Source organism: Drosophila kikkawai, chromosome 3L (genome assembly GCF_030179895.1).
Source record: "Drosophila kikkawai strain 14028-0561.14 chromosome 3L, DkikHiC1v2, whole genome shotgun sequence".
NCBI classification, from domain to species: Eukaryota; Metazoa; Arthropoda; class Insecta; order Diptera; family Drosophilidae; genus Drosophila; species Drosophila kikkawai.
Genome location: NC_091730.1, coordinates 7,455,890 through 7,477,947, shown reverse-complemented (window position 1 = coordinate 7,477,947; position 22,058 = coordinate 7,455,890). Strand labels below are relative to the sequence as shown.

The 22,058-nt window shown below is 40.0% G+C and overlaps 1 protein-coding gene across 2 annotated transcripts in view; it reads right to left on the bottom strand.

The window, feature by feature from the left end:
• Positions 1–617: 617 nt before the first annotated feature.
• bab2 (bric a brac 2) overlaps positions 618–22,058 on the bottom strand; it is a 30,701-nt gene continuing 9,260 nt past the window's right edge. The window contains exons 3-5 of one of the 2 annotated variants that reach the window (XM_017162295.3): positions 4,270–4,348; positions 3,769–4,199; positions 618–3,215 (exon numbers count right to left, since the gene is read on the bottom strand). In XM_017162295.3, coding sequence (XP_017017784.1) covers positions 2,205–3,215; positions 3,769–4,199; positions 4,270–4,348 — 1,521 coding nt within the window. In that variant the 3' untranslated portion in view covers positions 618–2,204. The remainder of the gene's footprint in view (positions 3,216–3,768; positions 4,200–4,269; positions 4,349–22,058) is intronic. The other variant, XM_017162298.3, reaches the window with a different exon arrangement.

Sequence of the window (22,058 nt, the reverse complement as noted above, 5' to 3'; positions counted from 1 at the left end):
ACTAATTTGTAAAAAGAAAATATATAAAAAATGAACATAATGTCCCTAAAATGCGCATATTCTATGCCTTAACTGGGCCATTTTATTTCCAAAACGTAATTATCGTAATTATCATACAAAAATATCAATAAATATGGATTTAAGAAAGCAAAAATTTAGGGTTTTTGGGAAGGCATTTGACGGTCAAAAACCTTATAGTTGCTAAGTTTTAATTTATTAATTACAAATATTCTGAATTAAAGTCTAATATTTGAAATTATTACTATTTGTTCAAGTTATGAGGAATTTCTATTCTATCAGATTTTTCAATTGCAAACTAAAAGTGTATTCAAAAATTAGTCTGCCAATCTTAGCCAAACTCTCTTGTCTAAATTTAATTCAATTGAAATCAGTTATTTAGCTTATTAAGCCAAATAATTTAAAGACTTTTTTGTTCTTGGAAAAACCTACCACTTTGAAAAATCCATCAGCGATTTTCCAGTTCCATTTAACCATACAAACCCTTGAATTCCAATTGACTTTTGAGGTTTTGAATATTCATAGCCTTGGAATTATTTTGATTTATTCCTCGACTATCCGCTTTTAAGCCATAAATAAAACATGGACACCGGTTGACATTTAGTTTTTCAATTTGTTTTTATTTTCTGTTTATTGTTGTATAATTTATTGTTTAACTAAACGCTTCTTTAGGGATAGATAATAATAATAATAGTAATAATAATAATAATAGTTCACTCACAGAGTACGGACAATACATATGCATATCTGACAGTCGAGTGTGTGTGTGCTGTGTGGCTGTAAGAGTGTGTGTGTGTGTGTGTGTTTACATAAAATTAGCACAAATTTAATGTGATGCTGCCTGCGTTGTTTGCTCATTCATTCATTTACAATGTTACAATGCTACAGTACGATTACGATTACGATTACAATTACCATTGAAGAAGTGCTGCGAAGGGCTCTCCGTTTCCGGGGGGTAAATCTAAGATTAAGTCGAAGCCTAAAGCTATGGAAATTTGTACATTATTTACATTTACATTTGGAAATACCATTAATATAAGTATGTGTGTTTGTGTGCTGCGTATAGGTATGCACTTCTCTATCCGTGTATGTGTGTGCTTATATATCTTAAAGTATTTGCTATTATTTATATATATGTATCTATATATGTATATAAAGTTGTAATTACCAGATTTGACAACATTCAGTGTGTGTGTGTTTGTGTGTATTTCTAGGGTTAAGCTACATTTAAGAAATGCACAAGTCTCTAATCGTAAATTTAATTGTTTACGGCTTACGGTTTTGCGGTTACATTTAATCGTTACATCTATTTATTATTATTATTTTTCGCGTGGCAAAAAAGGCAATCAACGCAACGAATTATCTTGAAAATAAATAAGACAAAGTACGAGATCCTATCCTTACAGGAAAGTTTCGAAGTATGTGTTAGGTTGGGCTGTGTGTGTGTGTGTGTGCGGGTCTTAGGGGTGTGCTTTAATAATAGGTTAATACTTTATACCTTCCTCGATACGCGCTCTAAAACTAGCCTAGGCATAAAAACCAGTTAGCAACTTCAACTAAGCACTAAACACTAAAAACGTTGGGGTTTCAAGTAGCAGTCCAAATGTATTTGTGTATTGTATTTTCTTTGTGTGTATTGTGTGGCTTTTAGGGTGGCTCTCATTTTTCTGGGCAATTCTTTCTTAAGACAAGTAATTGTTGGTTAAATCAGGGAAGTTGTTACATTAATTTTCAGGGTTGAAAAATATTTTAACAATTTTGGTGTGGTTTTATTTTGAGCTTTTTTTTAGGCTTTGGTATTCTTTAAAAGAATTTTGCTACTTAAAAATAATATATAAATTTTAAAAGGTTTTTTTTTTAAAGAGATATTTAAAGAATACAATTTAAGCCGTAAACTAATTATTTTTGCTTGCAAAATGCTCGTCTATAGTTTTACTTTTAAATAAGAAAAGCAACTGATATTTATATTTTTTTTAGCCTGAAAAACTATAACTTTCGGTTGTATTTAAAATTATTTCTTAACCTTTTTTAAATAAAAAAAAATAAATTCCAAATAAAAAATAAATCCAACTACTTACTGTTTTCCAACAATTACTTGCTTTCCTTAGAAATTCACCCACAAATTTTTGTATTTAAAAATTTCCCCACCCCTGATCCACCATACCCCAGCCGCCAGTCTCCGGGATTCAATCCTCGTGTGGCAGCTCGGCGGCATGCTGCTGCTCCAGCTTGATCTTCATCAGCGGCGATTCACGAACCGGATTCACGGGCGGCGCATAGGCGGCCGCCGCAGCCGCCGCAGCAGCTGCATCCGGATTGGCAAACAGCTCGCTCATGTCCTGGCCTGGTCCCGGGAAAAAGTCCTCGAAGCGGGGACTCTTGGTCACCGACTTCTGGAGCAGTCCGTTGGCAATCGCCTCAAAGTCTATGCCGGCGGGCAGGCTCTCCAGGAAGCGCTTGTTGTAGGCGCTGGCCTGGTGCTTGGCATAGTGGGCGGCGGAGTAGGGCGAGGCGGCGCCGGGTCTTTGGCTGGCGGTCAGGGACTTGGCGCTGCCGGAACCGGAGCTAGAGCCCCGCGACTGGCTGCCATACTGGCGGGACAGTTCGCGCTCCCGTTCCCGTTCGCGGGAGAGCTCACGGTCGCGCTCGCGTTCCCGTGATAGCTCGCGTGCATAGGAGGCGGCACTGTTGGGCGGCGCACCACCCGCACCCCCGCTCGATCCCCTTGAGGGCATTACATTCAGGCCGGGCAGACCCATCAGTCCCAGGGCCGAGAGATCGGGCAGGTTCTCTGCTCCCCGCCGCTCTGAACCCTGCTGCTGTTGCTGCTGGTGCTGATGCTGGTGCTTGGCCGCCGCTGCAGCCACTGCTGCCGCCGCGGACACCTGATCCTCGATCTCGGAGCGCTGCAGGTAAGCCGGCGACTTGTACATGTTCATCGACTGGCCGTGAGGCGACTGCTGTGGGTGGTGCGATGGCTGTTGCTGGTGGTGCGATTGCGCCTGGTGGTGGTGCGCCTGCTGTTGATGCTGTTGCTGCTGCTGCTGGGAGAGAATCTGGCGGCGCAGGGTCTCCGTCATGGAGCTAAGCGGACTGCCAGCATCTGGGGGAGCCAGTGCTGCATTCTGGGCGGCCATCTTGGCAGCGGCAGCGGCACTGTGATAGCCATTAGAAGCGGAACCAGCGCCAAAGTGGGACTATTGGGGAGTAGAAGAAAAAATATGGGAAGAAAGGGGGTTAAAGTGGGCTAAAAGGTTATCAAGTGGGAAATACTTAGGAGTCCCCAAAATGTTTAAAAGAGATAACTATTATTTTGTAATTAAAATCAATAAATATAATAAATGAAAATATAAGGAAATTGGTATAATATTAAAGAAATTTAATAGAAATTTTCTCAGGTAAAAATCATGTTCCAAACATAGCCAAAATGTATACATAGAAATACTACAAAAAAAGACCTTGGCGTTTCAAAAATAATATAATTACACTTTTTGTTTACACAAAACAAATTCCACCTAACTGAAATATAATTAGTATTGAAATTCATTCTGACAAGCGATAAATGTTTATTTTTATGTCTTTCTTTTTCAAATAACATTAAATTTCGCTAAAAAAAAACAAGCTCTAAGAACATTTATACCTTTACTGATTAAGAAAATAAGCTTATAATTTTAAAAACTATTTTTTTCTTTTTCAATTTCTTTTCCAATTAAAATGTAATATAAACATAAATATCCAAAAAGTACTTACACCATGGGCCTGTCCATTGGCATACTGGTGGGCACTCATATCCTCCTTGATTTCACGATAGTCCCTAAACACCACCGCCTTGATGACGCTGCGGATGAGCTCCTCCGGCCACATGCCCAACAGGATTCTCTGCGGACGACCCCTGGCCTTGGGCCTAGGATCGGCACCGCCATCCAGCGAGGGTCCCAGCATATTATGAACTCGATTGGCGTAAAGAACGAAAGTGGGATACGGGATGTCGAACTTGCGGGCAGCCTGCGACAGGGATAGGCCCTCCTTCAGCACACTGAAGATGGCTTCGGCCATGGCCTCTGGTCGCCAGGACTTTAAGGGTCCTCGCTCCCGGAATCTCAGCTGCTGCACCAGGTTCTGTTGATTGGTGTTCCAGCACTTTTGCCACATGGACTGCAACTGGTACTGGTAGCTGTCTGCTGAAAGGAACACGTCACGCGGACATTATGAAAAGGCTGAAATGGAAGGCCTTTTTTAGCTTGAACTTACCCGCCACTGAGGCAGCGCCGGTGGCAGCGGCTGCAGCACCCATCCAGCCACCATGTCCTCCACTTTCGATCATCTTGGCCTGGAATTGATAAAAGGGGAAAGGGAAATTGTTAGTTGTATATTTTTAATTCAACTAAAATGATAATACAGCTATTCTTAACTTAATATATTTATTTCTCCTTCCTTAAAAAAAATCCCTGCAGCTCAAGGAGTTGTCAGGAAAAGATTTTCCCGCCTTCACGACTTTAAAATAATTAGAAAACTTTGCATAACAGGTATCTGCTTTTTGTTTTTTTGGGGGAAAGGGGAAACTCCCAACCAATAGTTTTTCCCTCTGGCTTACTTCTTAAGGCCGCCTGTGACATTTGCACACGAATTGTGGCTGGCCGTAAAAGTTTATGAATGCCATAAATGTTGCCGTAGCATTTTCGTATGCAAAGAGCCAAGGAGGAGCCCACCAAAAGCAAATTAGTATACAAAGTGGGGCTATCCCGGACCCCATTGTCTTGGCGGCCCCTTTTTACGGCTCTGAGGCTCTGAGGCTTCACCTAGCGGAATATACAAAAAGCCATTTATTTATTGCTATTATTAGGAATTCAGGGGGAAGCTCTGTGCCGCTTAATTGAGCCAGCCTTTAACCCCATGGCGGCCGTATTAATCAGTTGAAACCGGTACAAAAACCCGGCCATTTAAGGGTTAACCGGGAGCTGAGACTGAAACTAAGAGAATCTCCATTTTTTTTTTTTTTTTTGTAATGCCACATAGGAAAAGTTAAATTGATGCAGGTTTCGTGCTATGGCCGAAACAGAGGCTCTGGCCATAAAGCCTTCCTTCGGCCAGCTGGCCACGCCCCCTCTGCGCACGTAGCCATGCATTTTATATGCAGGGGCGTAATACAAATTATGTGCAACGAGCATGAGCCAGAGGCAGAAAAAAAAAAACAAGTAAAGCAAAAAATATACAAAAAAAAAATATATAAAACAAAACAGAAATCCGACTAGGGAGACGAACCAAAAGAAAAAAAAAGTGCAGCTCATAAAGAGAACATATAATGCAAGTCTTAAATATTTGAGGAGTAGGCGCTGGAGGGCAGGAGAACCGGAAAACTCCATACCGAGGAGCCGAAGCCTGCATGCCAAGGAAAAAGGTCATAAAACGTATGAATAATTGAAATTGAAAAGTCGGAAGCATTTTTACATTTTTACAGGCGGCACTAGTGGCTGTAACTGTAACAAATGCGGCCGTGTTGCAAACAAAATGGCGTTAAAAATGCTATTTTATGTAAAACACTTTGTTAATGATGCCACTTTTTTTGTTTGCTACGTGGGGGTTGAATTATGGCGGGCAGTGTGAACACTTTTGTAGCTTGTAAATATCAGAGTTACAGAGCCGCAAAGCAGGTTAAATATGTGGGAAAGCTTTGTATAGTTACTATTTTTTTAAGATTTATGTCTTTATTGGGATATTAAAAAATATTGTTAGTTATATCTTAATTTTTGAGGTTTCATAGATTTATTTAAAAATATTTTCAGAACATGTTTGGGTTTCTTGGATGAAATTTTAACTTTAAATAAAGAAAACTAGAGTTTAGAAGTGGAAATAAATTCTTAAAAATTTCTTTCAAGATTTTTCCTTATATATTAAAATGTAGTAGTCCCATCTCTAGCTCTTTTCAGATATTAATCAACAAGCGGCAACACCCCCCTGCTGTCAGCCATTCATCCATCCATTCAGTCTGGGGCGATTATAAAACTCTCGCATAGTACAATTCATATAATAAAATATTACGAGCTCTCTGCTCTCTCAAAAATGTTTAATTAATTAAATTTTCAATTCCCCTTAGCTGGCAGCAGTCACCCCCTCTCATTCCTTCCCATCCCCACTCTTCTCAACAAAAACAAATTTGAAGTGTGCGCGCATTCAACTTTCTTTCAACTCATTTAATTTAATTTGCGGCGCTTCGCTGCTGGCGTCGCTGCCTTGGCTTCTCCTGGTTCTACATCTCCTCCTCGGCTTCTTCTGGATTCTTCCTCTTCGTCTTCTGCTTCTTGCCAATTACTCATCGTGTGCACGCCCCATTCACATAATAATTTATTTAATTAACTTTTCCGCTGCTACAAATTTCTATAAAAATTTATTGATTTTCGTGAGCTTTCCCTGGCTAAAGAAAATATTTTTCGTGTAGCCTTCAATACTTTTTTATTTGCACCTCCACTCCCAGAAGAGATCGGGGTATATATATATATTATATATGGAATTTCTATAACTTTGTGTGCGAGTGTGTGTGTGTCTGTTGGCAATAAAATATAAATTTATAACACACCCTCCACACACTCGCATTTGCCATCAATCCAAATGCATAGACCCAGGCCCCCGGCCACTCTCCCTTTGCCTTTCAACAGCCTTCAAGTTTTCACTACATCGCGGGTTAACTTCCCCCCCTTGGCAAGGGGTTTTTCCAGCACCACCCCCGCCCCGCTTGGCTGTATTACCCCTTGGATTCTAATGCAATTTTAATTTTATTTTTCAAGCGCGCACATAAACTCGGCGGCAGTACTCTACCCGAAACCCAACCTCTTTGGCGCGTTAGGAAAAGCACTAAAACTACACCTTCCCCCCGCTGGCATGTCCTTTATCCTTTAGCCCCCTTAACCCCCCTCCCTCGAAGTACCAGCTTAAAACACCGCTTTCCTCCTTGGCTCCTTGGAACTTTTGCTGTAGTTTTCTTCCTGGCGTTTTTGCTGTGTATATTTCTTATATTATATAACACTTTATTTATTATTCATTTTCGATTCGTGTTCCACCGTGGTGGCGTCTCAAGTTTGTTATTTCTCTTGTCTGCAACTTGCTCACCACAAAAACCCCACACTTCACCCACCCCGAACGCCGAAAGCCGCCTTAACCCCTGAATGGCCCATTGCCCCATCGAAGCTACCCCCCTTGTGCGTCACAACTACACGAAAGGTTGCCATTTCCTTTGCGTTTTTGGTGAAGGCAAGCTATTGCTTTTCCTGAGCGCCTGTTCCCTTTTAGCCTTCACTATTACTACTGCCAACTAGTTTTCTCTCTCTAGCTTTTGGCTGGCCAAGTTTCCGCTTTTCCGCCGTACTCCCACTCGTTCTATCTCTCTTTGGCTGTTCTCTGCCTTCGGGTTCATTCATTTATTTGTATTACTCAGCCAGTCACACGCATGCCACCCACTTGGGTGGTTACCAGCAACCTTGGCCACGTTGTCTTCCTCGGAAGTGGCTCCTGTTATTTTTGCATTGCAAAAAATTAAAGCTGAAACTTTTTAATATCTTAAGAAATCTAAGAAATATTTTATTCTTATTTTTTAAGATTAAACAATTATCTGAAATATTGATTTCCGATCTCAGTATCACTTTTATTTAGTATTTATCCTACTTTTCTTTCCGTGTAGCCGCACCTCTTTGTTTCATAGTTGTGCTCGGGACATCCATTCATTTTATAAGACGCCAGAAATAATTCATTTAAGAATGTCTGTCTCCTGGCCCCGCTAGGCCACAATTATCGAGTCCAGAGAACTGACACTTTTCATTGGGGGATCCCGCGAATCGATTTGCATTTTTATAAATCCCATTCCCAGGGCCCCCGAATTTCTAATGACACCTTTCCACCCACCTTCTCCCGCCCCTTCCTCCTCCACCGGCAGGACACCCAAAAAGGCTCCTTTGCCGTCTCTCTTTTATTTTGCCGCAAGACAAAAACGTCGACGTCGGCGGCAACTAAATATTTAATAGTATTTTATTGCACGAATTTCACATAAAATATGCATATTGGCCCAATGCATTATTCATGGGAATAATGTGAAAAACACATTTCGCTGAGGCGCCCAACAGAAGGGAAAGCTACTGTATATAGATACTTCTTGGTGTGCTGGGTATACTACTATATATACTTGTATCGGAATATAATGAAATGCAAGAGAGCTAAGCAACAACAACAACCAACAACAACAATAATAATGGCTATAAACAATTGCACTTGTGGAAATGCTGTCCAAGGAATTGCAGGGGCAACAGCAACCGGCAGCAGCAGCGGCAACAATAATTGTAGCAATCATAAAGCCAAGTGCGAGTGCATGAAGCGAGCTTCAACCCCACCAAGTCCCCTTCTACTCCCTCCTTTCTTTCTTTTTTTTTATACCTATCTACACACATACACTCGCTGAAAGTTTTGTTTGCCACAACAACAACAGCAATAGCAATAGCAACTCACCTACCAACAATGGCAACAATAATTTAAATGTAATAAATAATTATACGCCAAGTGTTGAGTGCAACGTGCATTGAGGTGTGTCAAGTTGCCGGCTAACCAGCAACTGGCAACACCAACAACAATGCTACTAGCAAAACCAACAACAATATTAAGAGGAACAACAACAACAACAACAACAAGAACAGCAGGAGCAACATCAACCGCAGCCGACAACAGAAATTGCTATAAAACATTCAAATGGGCCGCCGACTTCTTTCAGACCCTCCGAAAAATACCGCGTTCCGAGGCGGCACCCGCTTCTTCACCCTTCTGGAGTGTGTCTTCCCCCCAACGCCCCTGGCCAGTCCTGTTTCATTGTTGACCCCTCCCCGAAAATAAAAAAATATAAAGGTTGTCTTGCCCAGGACAGCTCCTGCGAGCTCAGGACGGCATTTGGACGCAACTTGGACATTGGGAAAGGGCAAATCGGTGAGAGATGACAACGTGACACGAAATGGGTTTAAATAATTATATTTTTGGGTATATAAAATACATAATTCAATTCAAAATTATTACATTTTATCATTATAATTTATAAATATTTTTAAGACAATTTAGCTCTTCCTTAATTTCTGTTAATTGCTTTTGATAGTATATCATATCCCTTTTCATACTTGAATAAGTACTTCCATATATTATTTTCCCATTTTCCGACTCCCTAAGGATTGCCTTTTAAGCAAATTCGTATCACGTGCCCATCCCCAAGGACCAAGCCTTGTATACACACGTATTTGTGGCATTTCAACTGTGCTCGACCCTGGACTTTTATAGAATTTACTTCTCCGTCCGACTATTGTTATTTTTGTTGCAGTTGTTCGGGGCAATTGTAACTCCTGCAGTCGTTGCTCATGTAATTTCTGCTGGCTTGTACTGACAAAGTAAAAATTAACCTCTTGCAAATAGTAATTTATTGTTTTTTAGCATTGGGGATAATGAGGATATACGGCCATTCACGACGGTTTTCTTCTCTACAGTTGCTGCCAAACGAAAACCCCCCGAAGCCTGCGCATTGTTGGTTATTGTAATGACTTGGGACTGGACTGGAGAGCCTTGCGTGTCCTTTGAGCTGATTGAATGTGCGCTTTCACTGCGAGAAAATGGCGGAGGCAGCAGCGCCAGTAGTAGTGGCTGAGGGGAGAAAGTCTACAAAGTGTTAAAACGGCTGCACACAGTCATTAAATATTAAACTTGTATAAGCTGCCAGACTAGAGCGGAAAAAACACGCCTCCATCATCAGGACCGAGGAGAAGAAAGCAGCGGTAGCTCGCTAATTATTCATGTCCTCGCAAATCTCGCAAGTTTAAATAAAAGAAAGGATAGCCAGGAAGCGAAAATCCGACTCCGGTCAAGCGCTCGAATGTATGCTACGCTTTCTCCCGCTTCTTGGCCTCCGCCAATCGAATCGCTCAAAAGACAGGCTCGCTACTTGCAACTGCAACTGCATTCGGGCAGTGGAATATATAGAGGGGTGAACGGGGTGCTGCCGTCAACTGCAACGCACTGCAAAGCCTTGAAATAATATTTAATATTTAGAGAGACATAAATATTAAATGAGCCCAAAGCTATGCAAAAAGGTAGCACAACTTTTGCCTCCACCGGCCCGCTGTCGCGTCCATTCGGCCATATAAAGCTAGAATTACAGCTAACATTCCGCCATTATTTCTGCGATCTTTAGAGGGGTATAATGGGCTAGTGAACCGAGAGGAAATAAAGTTAATAAAAAGGTTTAAAATGAAATTAAATTCATGTTAAATCGTTTTCTAAATTATAAGAACATATTGAACATATAAGTAAAAATATTTTATTGATATTAATAAAATTCTTTGCCTGAAGAGCACCTATAAATACACTCAAAATAAATTCAACTAATTTGCTAAAATCAAAAATATTACAAAATTCGAAATATTTATTTTTAAAAATTATACAAAATCTTCCTAATTCTATTTAGATTCATAGCATTTTCATTATTTTCTAAGAGGTATTTCCTTGGTCCATCATCTGCTACTTTCCATTTCTCTTTGAGGCGAAAAACTGCAACTATTTTGCAGCCGTGGCACGCTTTTCTTTGCTTTTGGGCCACAGTTTTTCCATTTGATACTTTGGGGAGTCGAGCAGAGAGTCTCTAGCTCTCGCTACACCCCGTTTCTCTGCCACCCCGGTTCTCCATTTCTCTGTTTCTCGTATTGCCCTCTCCCTCACTCTAGCCGAAAGCGCTTCTCAGTCGAACTCTGAGCCGCGTCGAACACTCGCCGGGCGCCATACGAAGTCTTATGAAATATGCACGGCCTGTGTAATTTCTTATTTAAAATGCCATTAAATTTTTTGAATAGCATAGAGAGGAGCAGCGGCCTGCCGCCCACTGTCTAAAACAGAGCGCAGCATGCACTCGGGCCCAGGGTGGGGTCCTGGGTAAATAGAGGCCCGTTAGCCACCCAAAAAACCCCCCCTGACACATGTGAGGCTGTGTGTGTGAGTGTGTGTGTGTGGGCCCAGGTTAGACAAATATGGTTTGGTCTGGGCTTTGGCTGCTGTTTGAGTTGCAGGCCATGGGGGAGTCGGATCGGTCCGAAAACGAAACTGAACTCGCCAGGAACTCAACTGAAACTGAACCGAAACGAGGCAAGGCGTCCAAAGTCGGGCAACTTTTAAAATGCATATTTGATTGTTTTTTTTTTTACCCTCCAACTGCAGGCCACTAAAAGGGGCAGCCTACACACTCGATTCTCTCAAGGTTTGGAGGTACGTGTAATTAATACAAATCAGGGATAAAGCCTTAGACTGAAGGGTTCTCATTAAAGTGGCAGCTTGAATCTAGAATGAGCACTGGAAAAATATTGGCTTAGAACTGAAAAGAATCTATTAAATTTTGTTAAATTTTTTTTCTAGACAACTGAAAAAACTATATATACTATAAAAACATCCTCTAATATTGCTTAGGTTAACAGTTTGCCTTAAGATCATGGCATCAATCAAACATAACTCAGTCAAAAAAAGGATCAAATTAAATTCGGAAAGCATTTCTAGGCTAGCTTTTTCTAGTTTAACAAATCTGTATATTAAATTTATGATTTTAAGAAAAAAATTCAAGATTTATGGGGTCGGAAATGGCTTCTTTACTGCTTAACAAGCTTCTGACTAACATTAGAATTGGGATGAAATTTTTTAGAGTGTTGCTAGACATCCATTAATATTAATCCAACTTATTTCTAATGCCCTTTCCCGGCGACATGTCAAGCGCCCGCCACTGCAAATGCCTTTGTATCCGTATCTGTGCCTGCAAATGTATCTGCAACTGCAACTGCGATGGCAGCGATTGTTGCCATATTCAATTCCGTATTTGCAGCGGCTAGTATGTGTGTAACACCTTTATTAGTCGGCCATAATATTGATTTAGTCGAGCGCTGTCTGCTCAAGATAATTATTATAGGCCAATGAGTGAGTGTGTGTGTGTGTGGGTGTAGGGGGTTGTGTGGGTGTGCGGGCACACACAAAACCATTACATATGTAAATATTCAACCGCACACGGATACAGCCACAGATACAGCTACAGATACAGATATAAACAAGCCCCAGCTGAGATTGCAGTTGCAATTGATTTGCAGTCTGCGGACGGCGAAAATAATTCGCAACACACACGGATTAAATTTGCATTAGGACCTCTGGCAATTAGCGGATCTGGGCGAATGGAGGCCAGGATTCTCTCTGACAGCAGCGCAGAGGCTTAGCACACAGCAAGTCCTGCCTAAGTCGAGCAGAGCAGAGATATCCTTTTGTGTGGAGTGCCACAAGCATTCCGAGCTAACATTCTTTTGCCATCAAATGATTTTATGCCATAATAATCTGCTCTAAAGGAAATATATGGCTCATATAATTGGCTTTAATAATGCTCTCGCCTGGATTTTGTTTTTCAATTGCTTTCAGAGAAGCAGGGGAATCAAGACGGAACAATCCAAAGTAGTGGAGATCGCAAAAAGCTGCGTCACTTTTATTTGTTTCGCTTGAAGTGCAGGAAATTGTCTGTAGCCCATTTAAAAATAAACAACAATAAAATAAATAATTAAGAAATACGCTTTCTGCGTTTAATTATAAACAAAAAGGCAGCCACATTGTTGTGAAATGAATTTGCTCGCCAAGTCAGAGGCAGAGGTAGCGGCAACTGAAAAATGGAATAATAAAACGCGCGTTACATAAACGCTCGAAATAAATATTAAATGCCCCAGTATTTTAATAAGTGAATCATTTTCAATGGCAGCAGCAGCAGCAGCAGCAACAACAGCAGCAGCACAGGCAACACGCGCAGCACAAATTAATAAAATAAATAAATGCCAAACTAGATTTTTATTTATTTGCGGTATTTATTTTTGGCCTCGCTCACAGAAATAAATCAAACTGGACGCGAAACCGAACGCTAAGACTTTCGACTCGATTTTGCTGCTACTACTAAATAAATCACTGGGCGTCCATTAGTTCCAGGGGCGCATTCCACAAGGGGCGTGGCATTTGTGGCCATATAGTTGGCTTTAGAAATTTACACGACCCCCATTGTCCGAATGCGTGGTCGGGCATTTTAGCAGTCGCGCCTTCACTGTTTGCTCTTCGAATATCCATTTTATTTGTGTTTTGATCTGTGTATTTATATATTTTTATTTATTTAACATCGTTTTTTCAACAAAAGTCCGAACAAAAAAAAAACGCTTCTCGATTGTTTTTAGTATCTGATTTTTTTATTTACTTTTAATGAGTCGCCACCCGTGGAGCGGAAATTTCGGATGCTGCCGCAAGTCCACTAAAAGATTTCTTTATTTTCGTGGTTTTCTCATAGAAAATGTAGATTGATCTCAAAGCGTTTCCAAACAACCACAAAAGGTTGAGGGAAAATTCAATAAAATGCTGAATAAATATAAAAATATATAGAAATATATATAGAATTGTGTCAAATAAATATTATGATATTTTTAGACTTCCGTTTGATGATTGAAAATTAATTTAAATTAAGATCTTGATATTTCTTTCTTTCGGTGCAGACTTTTTCAATAGAATTCGTCGTAGCCTGGTTCTTCTTATTCTCACTTGCCGAGATGTTTTACGTTTATTTTCCTTATAAAGTTGTATTTTTTTATGGCACGCAAATGACAGTGAACAATGAACGCGTCAAAGGCGGCCGGCAGTTAAGTAAAAGCTGTAAAAGCGATAAAAAGAATAATGCATAAAAAGTTGCTTATAAACTTCAGAGCTCTTCAGGCTTAACCCCTAGTCGGTGGCCGGGGGCGGAGGCAATTACACTTCCTAGAGGGACCCTAAAACACGCTCTCGAATAATATATAAACGAATGGGAACTCTCGACTTATCTGCAGTTCGCAGCTTCCAGTAATATATTTAAATTTATCGCCGTGTCTTTGTCTTCACCTTCGTCTGTGTCATCGTCTTCCACATTCACATTCGAAATTGACTTATTAATTAATTTATGCAGACACGTTTTAGTTTTATTATTTTTAAATTTGTGTAATTTGCTTTTCGTACAAAACCCAGAGAATTCGGGTGTATTAGGCTGGCCGAAAATAATCCCCAAGTCAGGTGGATTTGGCTACGATTCTAATGGATTACTGGGTGAATCGTAGTCGGAGATACCGATTTGTTTTGTTTATCGTTTGTTTCACAAGAAACTTTTGTTGCTGCTGCCATTTTATTATGTCTTTTTCGGCCATTGAGCATAAATTATTTAGCATTTGTGTGTTTTTCTTTTCATTTATATTGAGAGATATTTGAATGTTTTCTTATTTATATTTGCTGGCTAAATTTAACAATGTTTGTGATTTGATTTTTATGTCCCCGCTTGGAATTTAAATAAATTAAATTTTATTAGTAAAAATTGACGAGAAATATGCCGCGCTCCAATGGCAATAACAAACAAGATAGTTTTTGATTAATAAATGCCCCATCCGTGGGTCTGGTGTATACACAGACTTTATGGTGTAGCCAGCTGGCCAAGATGGATTTTATTATGATGGTTTCGGGGATGTTCTTTGATATCTCTCACTCTCTCGCGTACAAAACACTTTTTGTATACACTTTTATTATTTTATTACGACGGGCATTATGATGAATACGACGGCACACACACATCGGCTGGGTCTGCATTCGCTGCGTTTATTGTCGCGTCATGCGTCCCCCAAAAAACTGAGTGGGGCACGAAGGGGTTAAGCCAGTTCATGGCTCAAACAATAGTTTATATATATATTTTTTCTCTTAGGGTCCGAGGAGGAACTGTGTTTTTCATTCATTCAGACAATTGAAATGCTTTCATTTGGCTTTTTAAATGACCGACCGCCTTGGTATGCTGTCTTGGCTGCGGTGGAGCTTGTTGTTGGGCTCATTAGGTCGAGAGCCCCCCAAAGAGTTGTATAATTAGCTCCGATAAACAACCATATTTCAGGCTTTAAGCATTAGATACGTCCCAGAGCGAATCTGTCAGATAAACGCTATTTTTAAGCTCTATATTTGATTTTGGACTCGACAGCCGCCACACGCTGAAATAACTTAAAAAACAACTCCAACAGCTGATGGCCAACTCACAAAAAAAGTCTAATAGCAACAGAGAAGTTTGGCAAATGTAAGATTCTGTTTCGAGATGTATTAAAATTAAATTCAAACATTTCGTCGCCGTTTCTTGATTCTTTTTATTTCGTTTTTTTCTCGTCGCCCCGCGTGTGTTTTTTATTTTTTTTTTGTGTTTCTTTTTTTTTATAACATTTGCGCATGCGCAAACTGCCAAACGAGCAAATTAATAATTAATGCAAATAAACACACAAAGCGACACGACCAAAAAAACGAGCTGCTAAAAAGATACGAAAAACAACAGCAACAACTGAGGATTCACACAAAAGAAGATACAAAATCAGAACGCACGTGTAACAGAGCTTTGATTAATAAAGTAACCATTTAAATAAATATTATTAATAACGCCACTTTCGGTGGCTATAAATAAGCTCCAGAGGCAACGTTCGAATCTGAATGGCGATTTGGAATTTGGAGATCGGCTGAACGGGATATATAATAAGTATTATATACTGGCAAATCGCTTACGAAAATATATACGTATATAGAAATATGGCTTTTCATTCATTTCCGTTGCACCCAGAAAAGTGGACGGAGAAATGCCGGAAAATGGGTGAAATAAAAAGCACTTCGTCACCATGACAAAGGTGAAAAATGCCTCCACATATAGTGGCTTACAATAAAACTATATAATTACGAATGTGGCTCAGCTGACCGACGAAAATACTTTCGGGGGGGAAATGGAAAATACATGCAATGGGAGGAGGAGGCGTCTCTCTCTCTAAGAAAAGCCATTAATTAAAAACTATAAAAAATTACACGATCATATTTTATTGTATTCGCTTCGTTTCTTCTTTTTTTTTTTTGCCTTTATACATTTTATATTTTAATTGCCGGGCTGGCAGCGCGGGAGTCATCAACGTAAAAGTTTTCCCACTTTTTATTATTATTTAAATTTCTGTGTAATTACAGCGAGGACTGTCGTTCCTTTGTCTTCGCTTTATGCATATGCTATTAAGTATATTGTATTCTTTTTTTTTTTATTATTATATTTTTAAGGGGGCGTCCCGAGCTGCTAGGGGGAGTGGCAGCTGCCTTTAATGACCATGGCAGGCGTTGGCTTTCGATTGACATGAGCGCCTGCTACTGTATGATATGTATTTATTAGTTTGCTATATCTGTAGCTAGCTTTGCGCTGCCACACTTAATTGTTGGATTCAATTGAACTTTTTTATAATTCAGCAGCGTATCAATTACAATTTACGTCTAATTACATGCAAGACGGTAGCCAGGTGCCTAATTAGAAGCCTTTCGAGGAACAATAATCACAAGTTAGCCATGGGGGGGCCACTTGGGGAATGCATATAGGAAATAAAAGTATTTAAACTTGTATTAAAATGCTTAGAGATAAGCCAAAAAAATATAGAAAATATTTTTAAAATAAATAAATAAATAAAACCAAATCAAAAGTATATTTAGTGACTCAAAAAAATTCTAAAAAATATAAAAACAAATCCAGATACATCACAAAAATGTCTTATTGTTAAATGCCAACGTTTTAACGACTTTGCTGTAACCCCAATTGCATTGCAAACTCATTTCCATTCGCACTTTATCTGACAGATTTATTATAACATATTTCAGGGCTTTGAGTCAGCTGGATACCACTCCCTGGTAAATGGCCAGAATTATCGCTAATAAACCAATTTCATTATAAGCCGATGACATGAATCAGCCGTCGCAGCATCTGGCCAGACATTTACAGAAATGAAAAATAAAGAAAAAAAAAAAATAAAGAAAAGTCACACCCACAACGGCTCCGCCATGTCTCTTAGTCATTCTTAATGCAAACTATAAATTTAGATTTTAATTTCGAATAATTATGCTCGTTTGCATAAGGTGGTCCCTCCGCTCAAACAAAACAAAAGGCGGCTGTATCTGGCGAAAACAGTTCAAAGACCTGTTCGGCAGCCAGAAAATGTATAAAATAAAATTATATTAAATTAAACGAGAAGAAGAAGCGGGGCACAGCGAGGCAAGGGAATATAATTACACAAATTCTCGGCGTTCCCCAAGTAAATGTCAGAAAATAGTCGAGATTTTAGAGCACAAAGTACTGAAAATGAATAATAATAATAGGCAACGGCAATTAATCACTCACAGAAAATGCATCGAGAGGGAAAGATACTCGGATATTCTGTGGGAACGTCTAAATTACCGGCCGCTGACGCAGCGTTTTGTGGCCACAGCATTGGCATTGTGCAACATTTTCAATAATAAATTAATATACATATAACTAAATAGCAGTAGATGACACAGAGAACCCCGTTCCGACTTTGGGCATGGCCCATAGACCATAGACCATTGACCAAGTTGGCGTCGTCCATTCATCGCACACGAAGGTGACTCAGCTCACATAAATTTAATTATAGCGCGGCGCGAAATTTATTTAGTTTTGCTCAGCCCATTATAAAGTAGGCAAACACTCGCGCGCACACACACACGCATTAATGGGTATAAAAATATTTAATTAATTATGGCAAGCGGGAAAGCTAAACATACGCATATTCCTGGAAATGCGCTCACAAGACATACTGTTGTTTTGCCAAATAAATAAATAAATATAAAATATTGTGGACTAGGGCTGGGCTCGAAATCGAGTTCCCATTTTTGGGGTCCCCAAGCGTGGCAATTTAAAAAATTAGCCAGCATTTAGTTTCCAATTTTTGTCGTGTGTTCCGAAATGAGCGGCACACATTTGCGACTCATTTGAATTTATTGCTGCTGCTGCCGGTTGCCGGTTGCTGCCGCTTGCTGCCGTTGCTGCGGTTGTAATTAATAAAGTAAATTTGACCTCACACAGATGCAGAGACAACTCGAGGCGACAATATAATGAATGAACGCCAGCGATGAGAACAGCGAAATAGAGGCATGACAAATGTTTTAGCCTGCAATTAGCAGCAACTTGCAGACACAGATACGGATGGCAGGGTAAGTATGGATGTGGATGTGGCTGTGGATGCAAATGCAAATGCAGCAGTTGCAGCGGAGTAGCTGCTGCTGCTGTTGCAGTTGCAGACTGAGGCCCCTGAGTGTCTTGATAAATGTCTTTGACAGCGCAGAAAACAAACTGTGCAAATATTTGACAAAATACAACTATAAATATTGCTTAAGAATTAATGCGACGGCTGCTGCCGCGGCCTCTATTGCTGCTACTGCAAATGTATCTGAAGCTGTTGCTGTTTTGACAATTGGGGTCAACAAAATAGGTACCGAGAGATCTTTGATAACATCAACTGATGGAAAAGTTTAAGACTTCAAGAAAGGGAAACTTTTTGCCTTAAGCTGCTTATTAAAGTCACCTTTTTGGGTGCTACCAACTCAACCGCAACTGTGTGGCCTGCTGCTGTTTCTGGCAGACAAATAGACTCGTACAGTGACACCAAAAAGTGCGTGGCCCCGCTGACAACTGGCTGAGACGCTGGGCGCAACTGTGGCTTGCGGCCTGTCAATGGCACGCCGGCAACATCTCAGCAGCAGCAGCAGCGGCAACAGAACCAAATGCACCGCAGAATCTACGCCGTCGTGGAGTAACGGTGTCAATTGGACGACCGCAGATACTTGCATCCATCAGATACAGGGCGTGGTCCGCTGCAGGCCGACCACGAACTTAGCGTCTATCTTTTGTTTAAGCACATCTTCTGTTGACATTTCTGTTCGCCGTTAAGTAAATATTGAATAGAAAATGTATTCGTTGGGCAAATATTGTAAATACGATAGTTTCTGAGTTGATGTTTACCTGGAAAGACGGCGTCGAGCATACTTGCACATGCATTTGCATTTTTGTGCACAGGTGAGCCGGCGGCGGCGGTGACTACGACCCAGTGTGTGTATCTCACGGATGCATTTGCTATCTGCGAGACCTACTTGGCCATTTCCAGATGCCAAAAAGGGCCCGAGCAGGGAGATAAAATGAAAAACATCTGCCCAACGCAGCTCAGCTATTAAAAATCAACTTTCAATGACTTTCCAAACAATTTCCACTGACTCCGGGCTAAGCGGGGAGCATTAAAAACATAACAAAAAAGCAAGAAAAAACCATAACGCCCCACTCCACGACCCAAAAAATACACAGACACAACTAATAAAATGCATAAATAACAGCAGCAGCAGCAGAAGCAACTCAAAAGTAACATTAAAACTAAAATGGAAACATATGTTTCGCCTTACAAATTATATATCCAATCGTAATAATTACACGCCACAGCAGAGAGAAGAGACTACACTGGAAAAACGGGGATTTTGGGTAGAGAATATATTTTAATTTAAAAATAAAATTTGTTAGAATAACAAAAAAGTCAAGATGAGTAACTGAATAACCCTTCTACTCGCTGAAAATATTGTTATATATTTTATTTATATTTAAAATGGATGGATATTGATAGGATTAATATTTCTTAATATTTTTATAAAGTTATTTCGATGCCAGAATATTAAATAATATTTAAAATGATTTAAAACTTGACACCCCAATTTAATCCCCGTGTATTCCATATGATTCGATTTGGGAAGATCCTCACACCCCGCCACACCGAATCTCCTTTGTTCACTTCTTTGCCGGCCAAGCGGGGGTGCAACGAAAAGAACAATTGCAGCCGGGGAAGGGCAGGGAAAGGAAAACATGAGGAAGGGACTACAACGCAAACGAAGCAGATGAAGAGGAATGGCTAAATTAAGAAATGCAGTGCAGAGGGAGAATAAATAAATGAAACAAAAAAAGGAATTTGTTCTACGGCAAATGTACACAAAGTAATAAATATTGATGTGCGCGCAAGCAGAGGCAGAAGATGAACGGAGAAGTGAAAAAAATTAAAAAAATAAGAAAAATAAAGAGAGAGGAACGAACATTCCGTTTACATGTGTTCGTCGCTGCCAGCAGCAGCAGCAGCACACAAGATACAAGATACATACATTTAATAATTCACAGATGCATTTCCAGCAGATGTGTTAAAATTCGTAGAGTAATAAAATAACAAATCAAATGCAGGAAAAGGCAACTTCAAAGGCCCATTCCCAATCCCAATCCCAATACCATTCCCATTCCCAATACTCTGTTTACAGACGCGACTCGGCCCCGTGGAGATAAACAAACAGGCAGAGCCATTAGATGATCCGGAGATGGACTTGTGCAGGGATTGCAGTTGGACTTGGAGTTGCTTCTGCATAGTCCGCACTCGATTTCGCTCGCTTTCCTGGCTAATTTCACGCCGAATTATCCGCACGCCAAAGGATGCACAAAAGGACTCAAGCGAGTGGCAGGAAAACCACATGGAGTGCGGTGCCTCGGTGCAATCGAACCTTTCCAGCAAATTGCATTCGCATAAAGAAGAAACTGCAGTTGCACTCAGGCCTCAAGTGGGCGGATAAATGGGTGGCAAATGGGCGGAAATACGACTAGTGGGTGGGGTGGGTGTTGGAAAAGCGGCACAATTAAGTGCCAAGTGGAACCAAAGAGGAAAGAGTTTTTTTAGCTGATTGCCAAATTAGAGGCGTTTTACGTTGGCTTTTCTTTTTTACGCATTCCCTGCCGCAATACGTGCTTGTCATTATCCTGATGATGAGGGTTTGTTGATTTACTAGCATTTTTTAAGGAAAGTAGGTGAAAATTGGACTGATTATACACAAAGATAAAATTTTTCCACTTAGGGATTAATTATAAAAAACATTTTAGCTTGTTTTTAGCTGCTTTGCTTTACAATTTAATCTTTGCATTCTAGTTTCTTTTATAATTACTACTCCTTACCTTTTTGTATACATTTTAAAACTATTTAACTTAATTGTCACACAAATATTACAAAAACTATTATTGCCTTTCTAAGCACTTATTTATTAAAGTACACTTTCCCAAGATTGCAATTACTTTTGGCATATTATTGATGGTTATTATGGCAAGGCGACAGTATTTGCTTTCTGTGTAAGTACTGTCAAATTATAACACATTATAATGCCATTTGCGGTGGTGGTGAAACTACCAGATGTACAAGATAATTTTCTTTAATTTCGGTTTTCGTTTAAGCCGCCGCTATCTGTGTGCTCCCTTTTGTGAGTGAGTGCCCCTAATTGTTACAGGCTGCGGCAACATAGTATCTGCAAGATGCACGTAGCTGTAGCTGTATCTGCTGCTCTCGTATCTGTCGTATCTTCTGGTTATAAATATTGTATCTCTGGCCCAAGACGACTTGGAGATACACGCCGTAGCCGTGTTTGTCCGCTTGTAATTGCGTAAACAGACTCGTACATATTTTATTTTATATTTTATTGTTTCGCTCCGCTGCGCTGCGCCATAAGGGCAGATACCTATAATTTTCTTGTGTCTTTCCTACAATGAAAACACACCGAGGCAACAGTAACAGCAGCAGCAGCAGCAGAAACTCAAACTCAAGCTGAAACTGAAACTGAGGCAGAAACAGGCTATGGCAATAATAATCATCATCATCATCACGGTCGCCATCATTATTATTATCGTCGTCATCGTCGTAGTCGTCATAAAGACAACAGTCGCGACTGCACTAACGACGGAAAAGTGTGTGTGTATGTAGCCCACAATAAATGCGGAATAAATAAATAAAGTGTAACAAAAGGCAGCCAAATAAATGGAAATATAACAAAACTTAACGCAAGGAAAACAAACGAAGGAACGCAGCTGGAACATTAAGTGAAAGCGAATGGAATGGGCAGGAGAATGAACCCAGTGCATAGGAAAGTTTCAAAGTTGCCTCGGGTCATATAAAATATATATAAAAATATATATCAAGAACCAAGTGAGGGGTAAAGTAATTAATTTCTAAGAGTTTATAAAGTTAAATCTTTGATAAAAAAAAATCAAAGGGTACAAGGTCCCAACTTTAAGGTTCCAAAATATAAACACTATCCAATAAACAATTACGATAACAAAT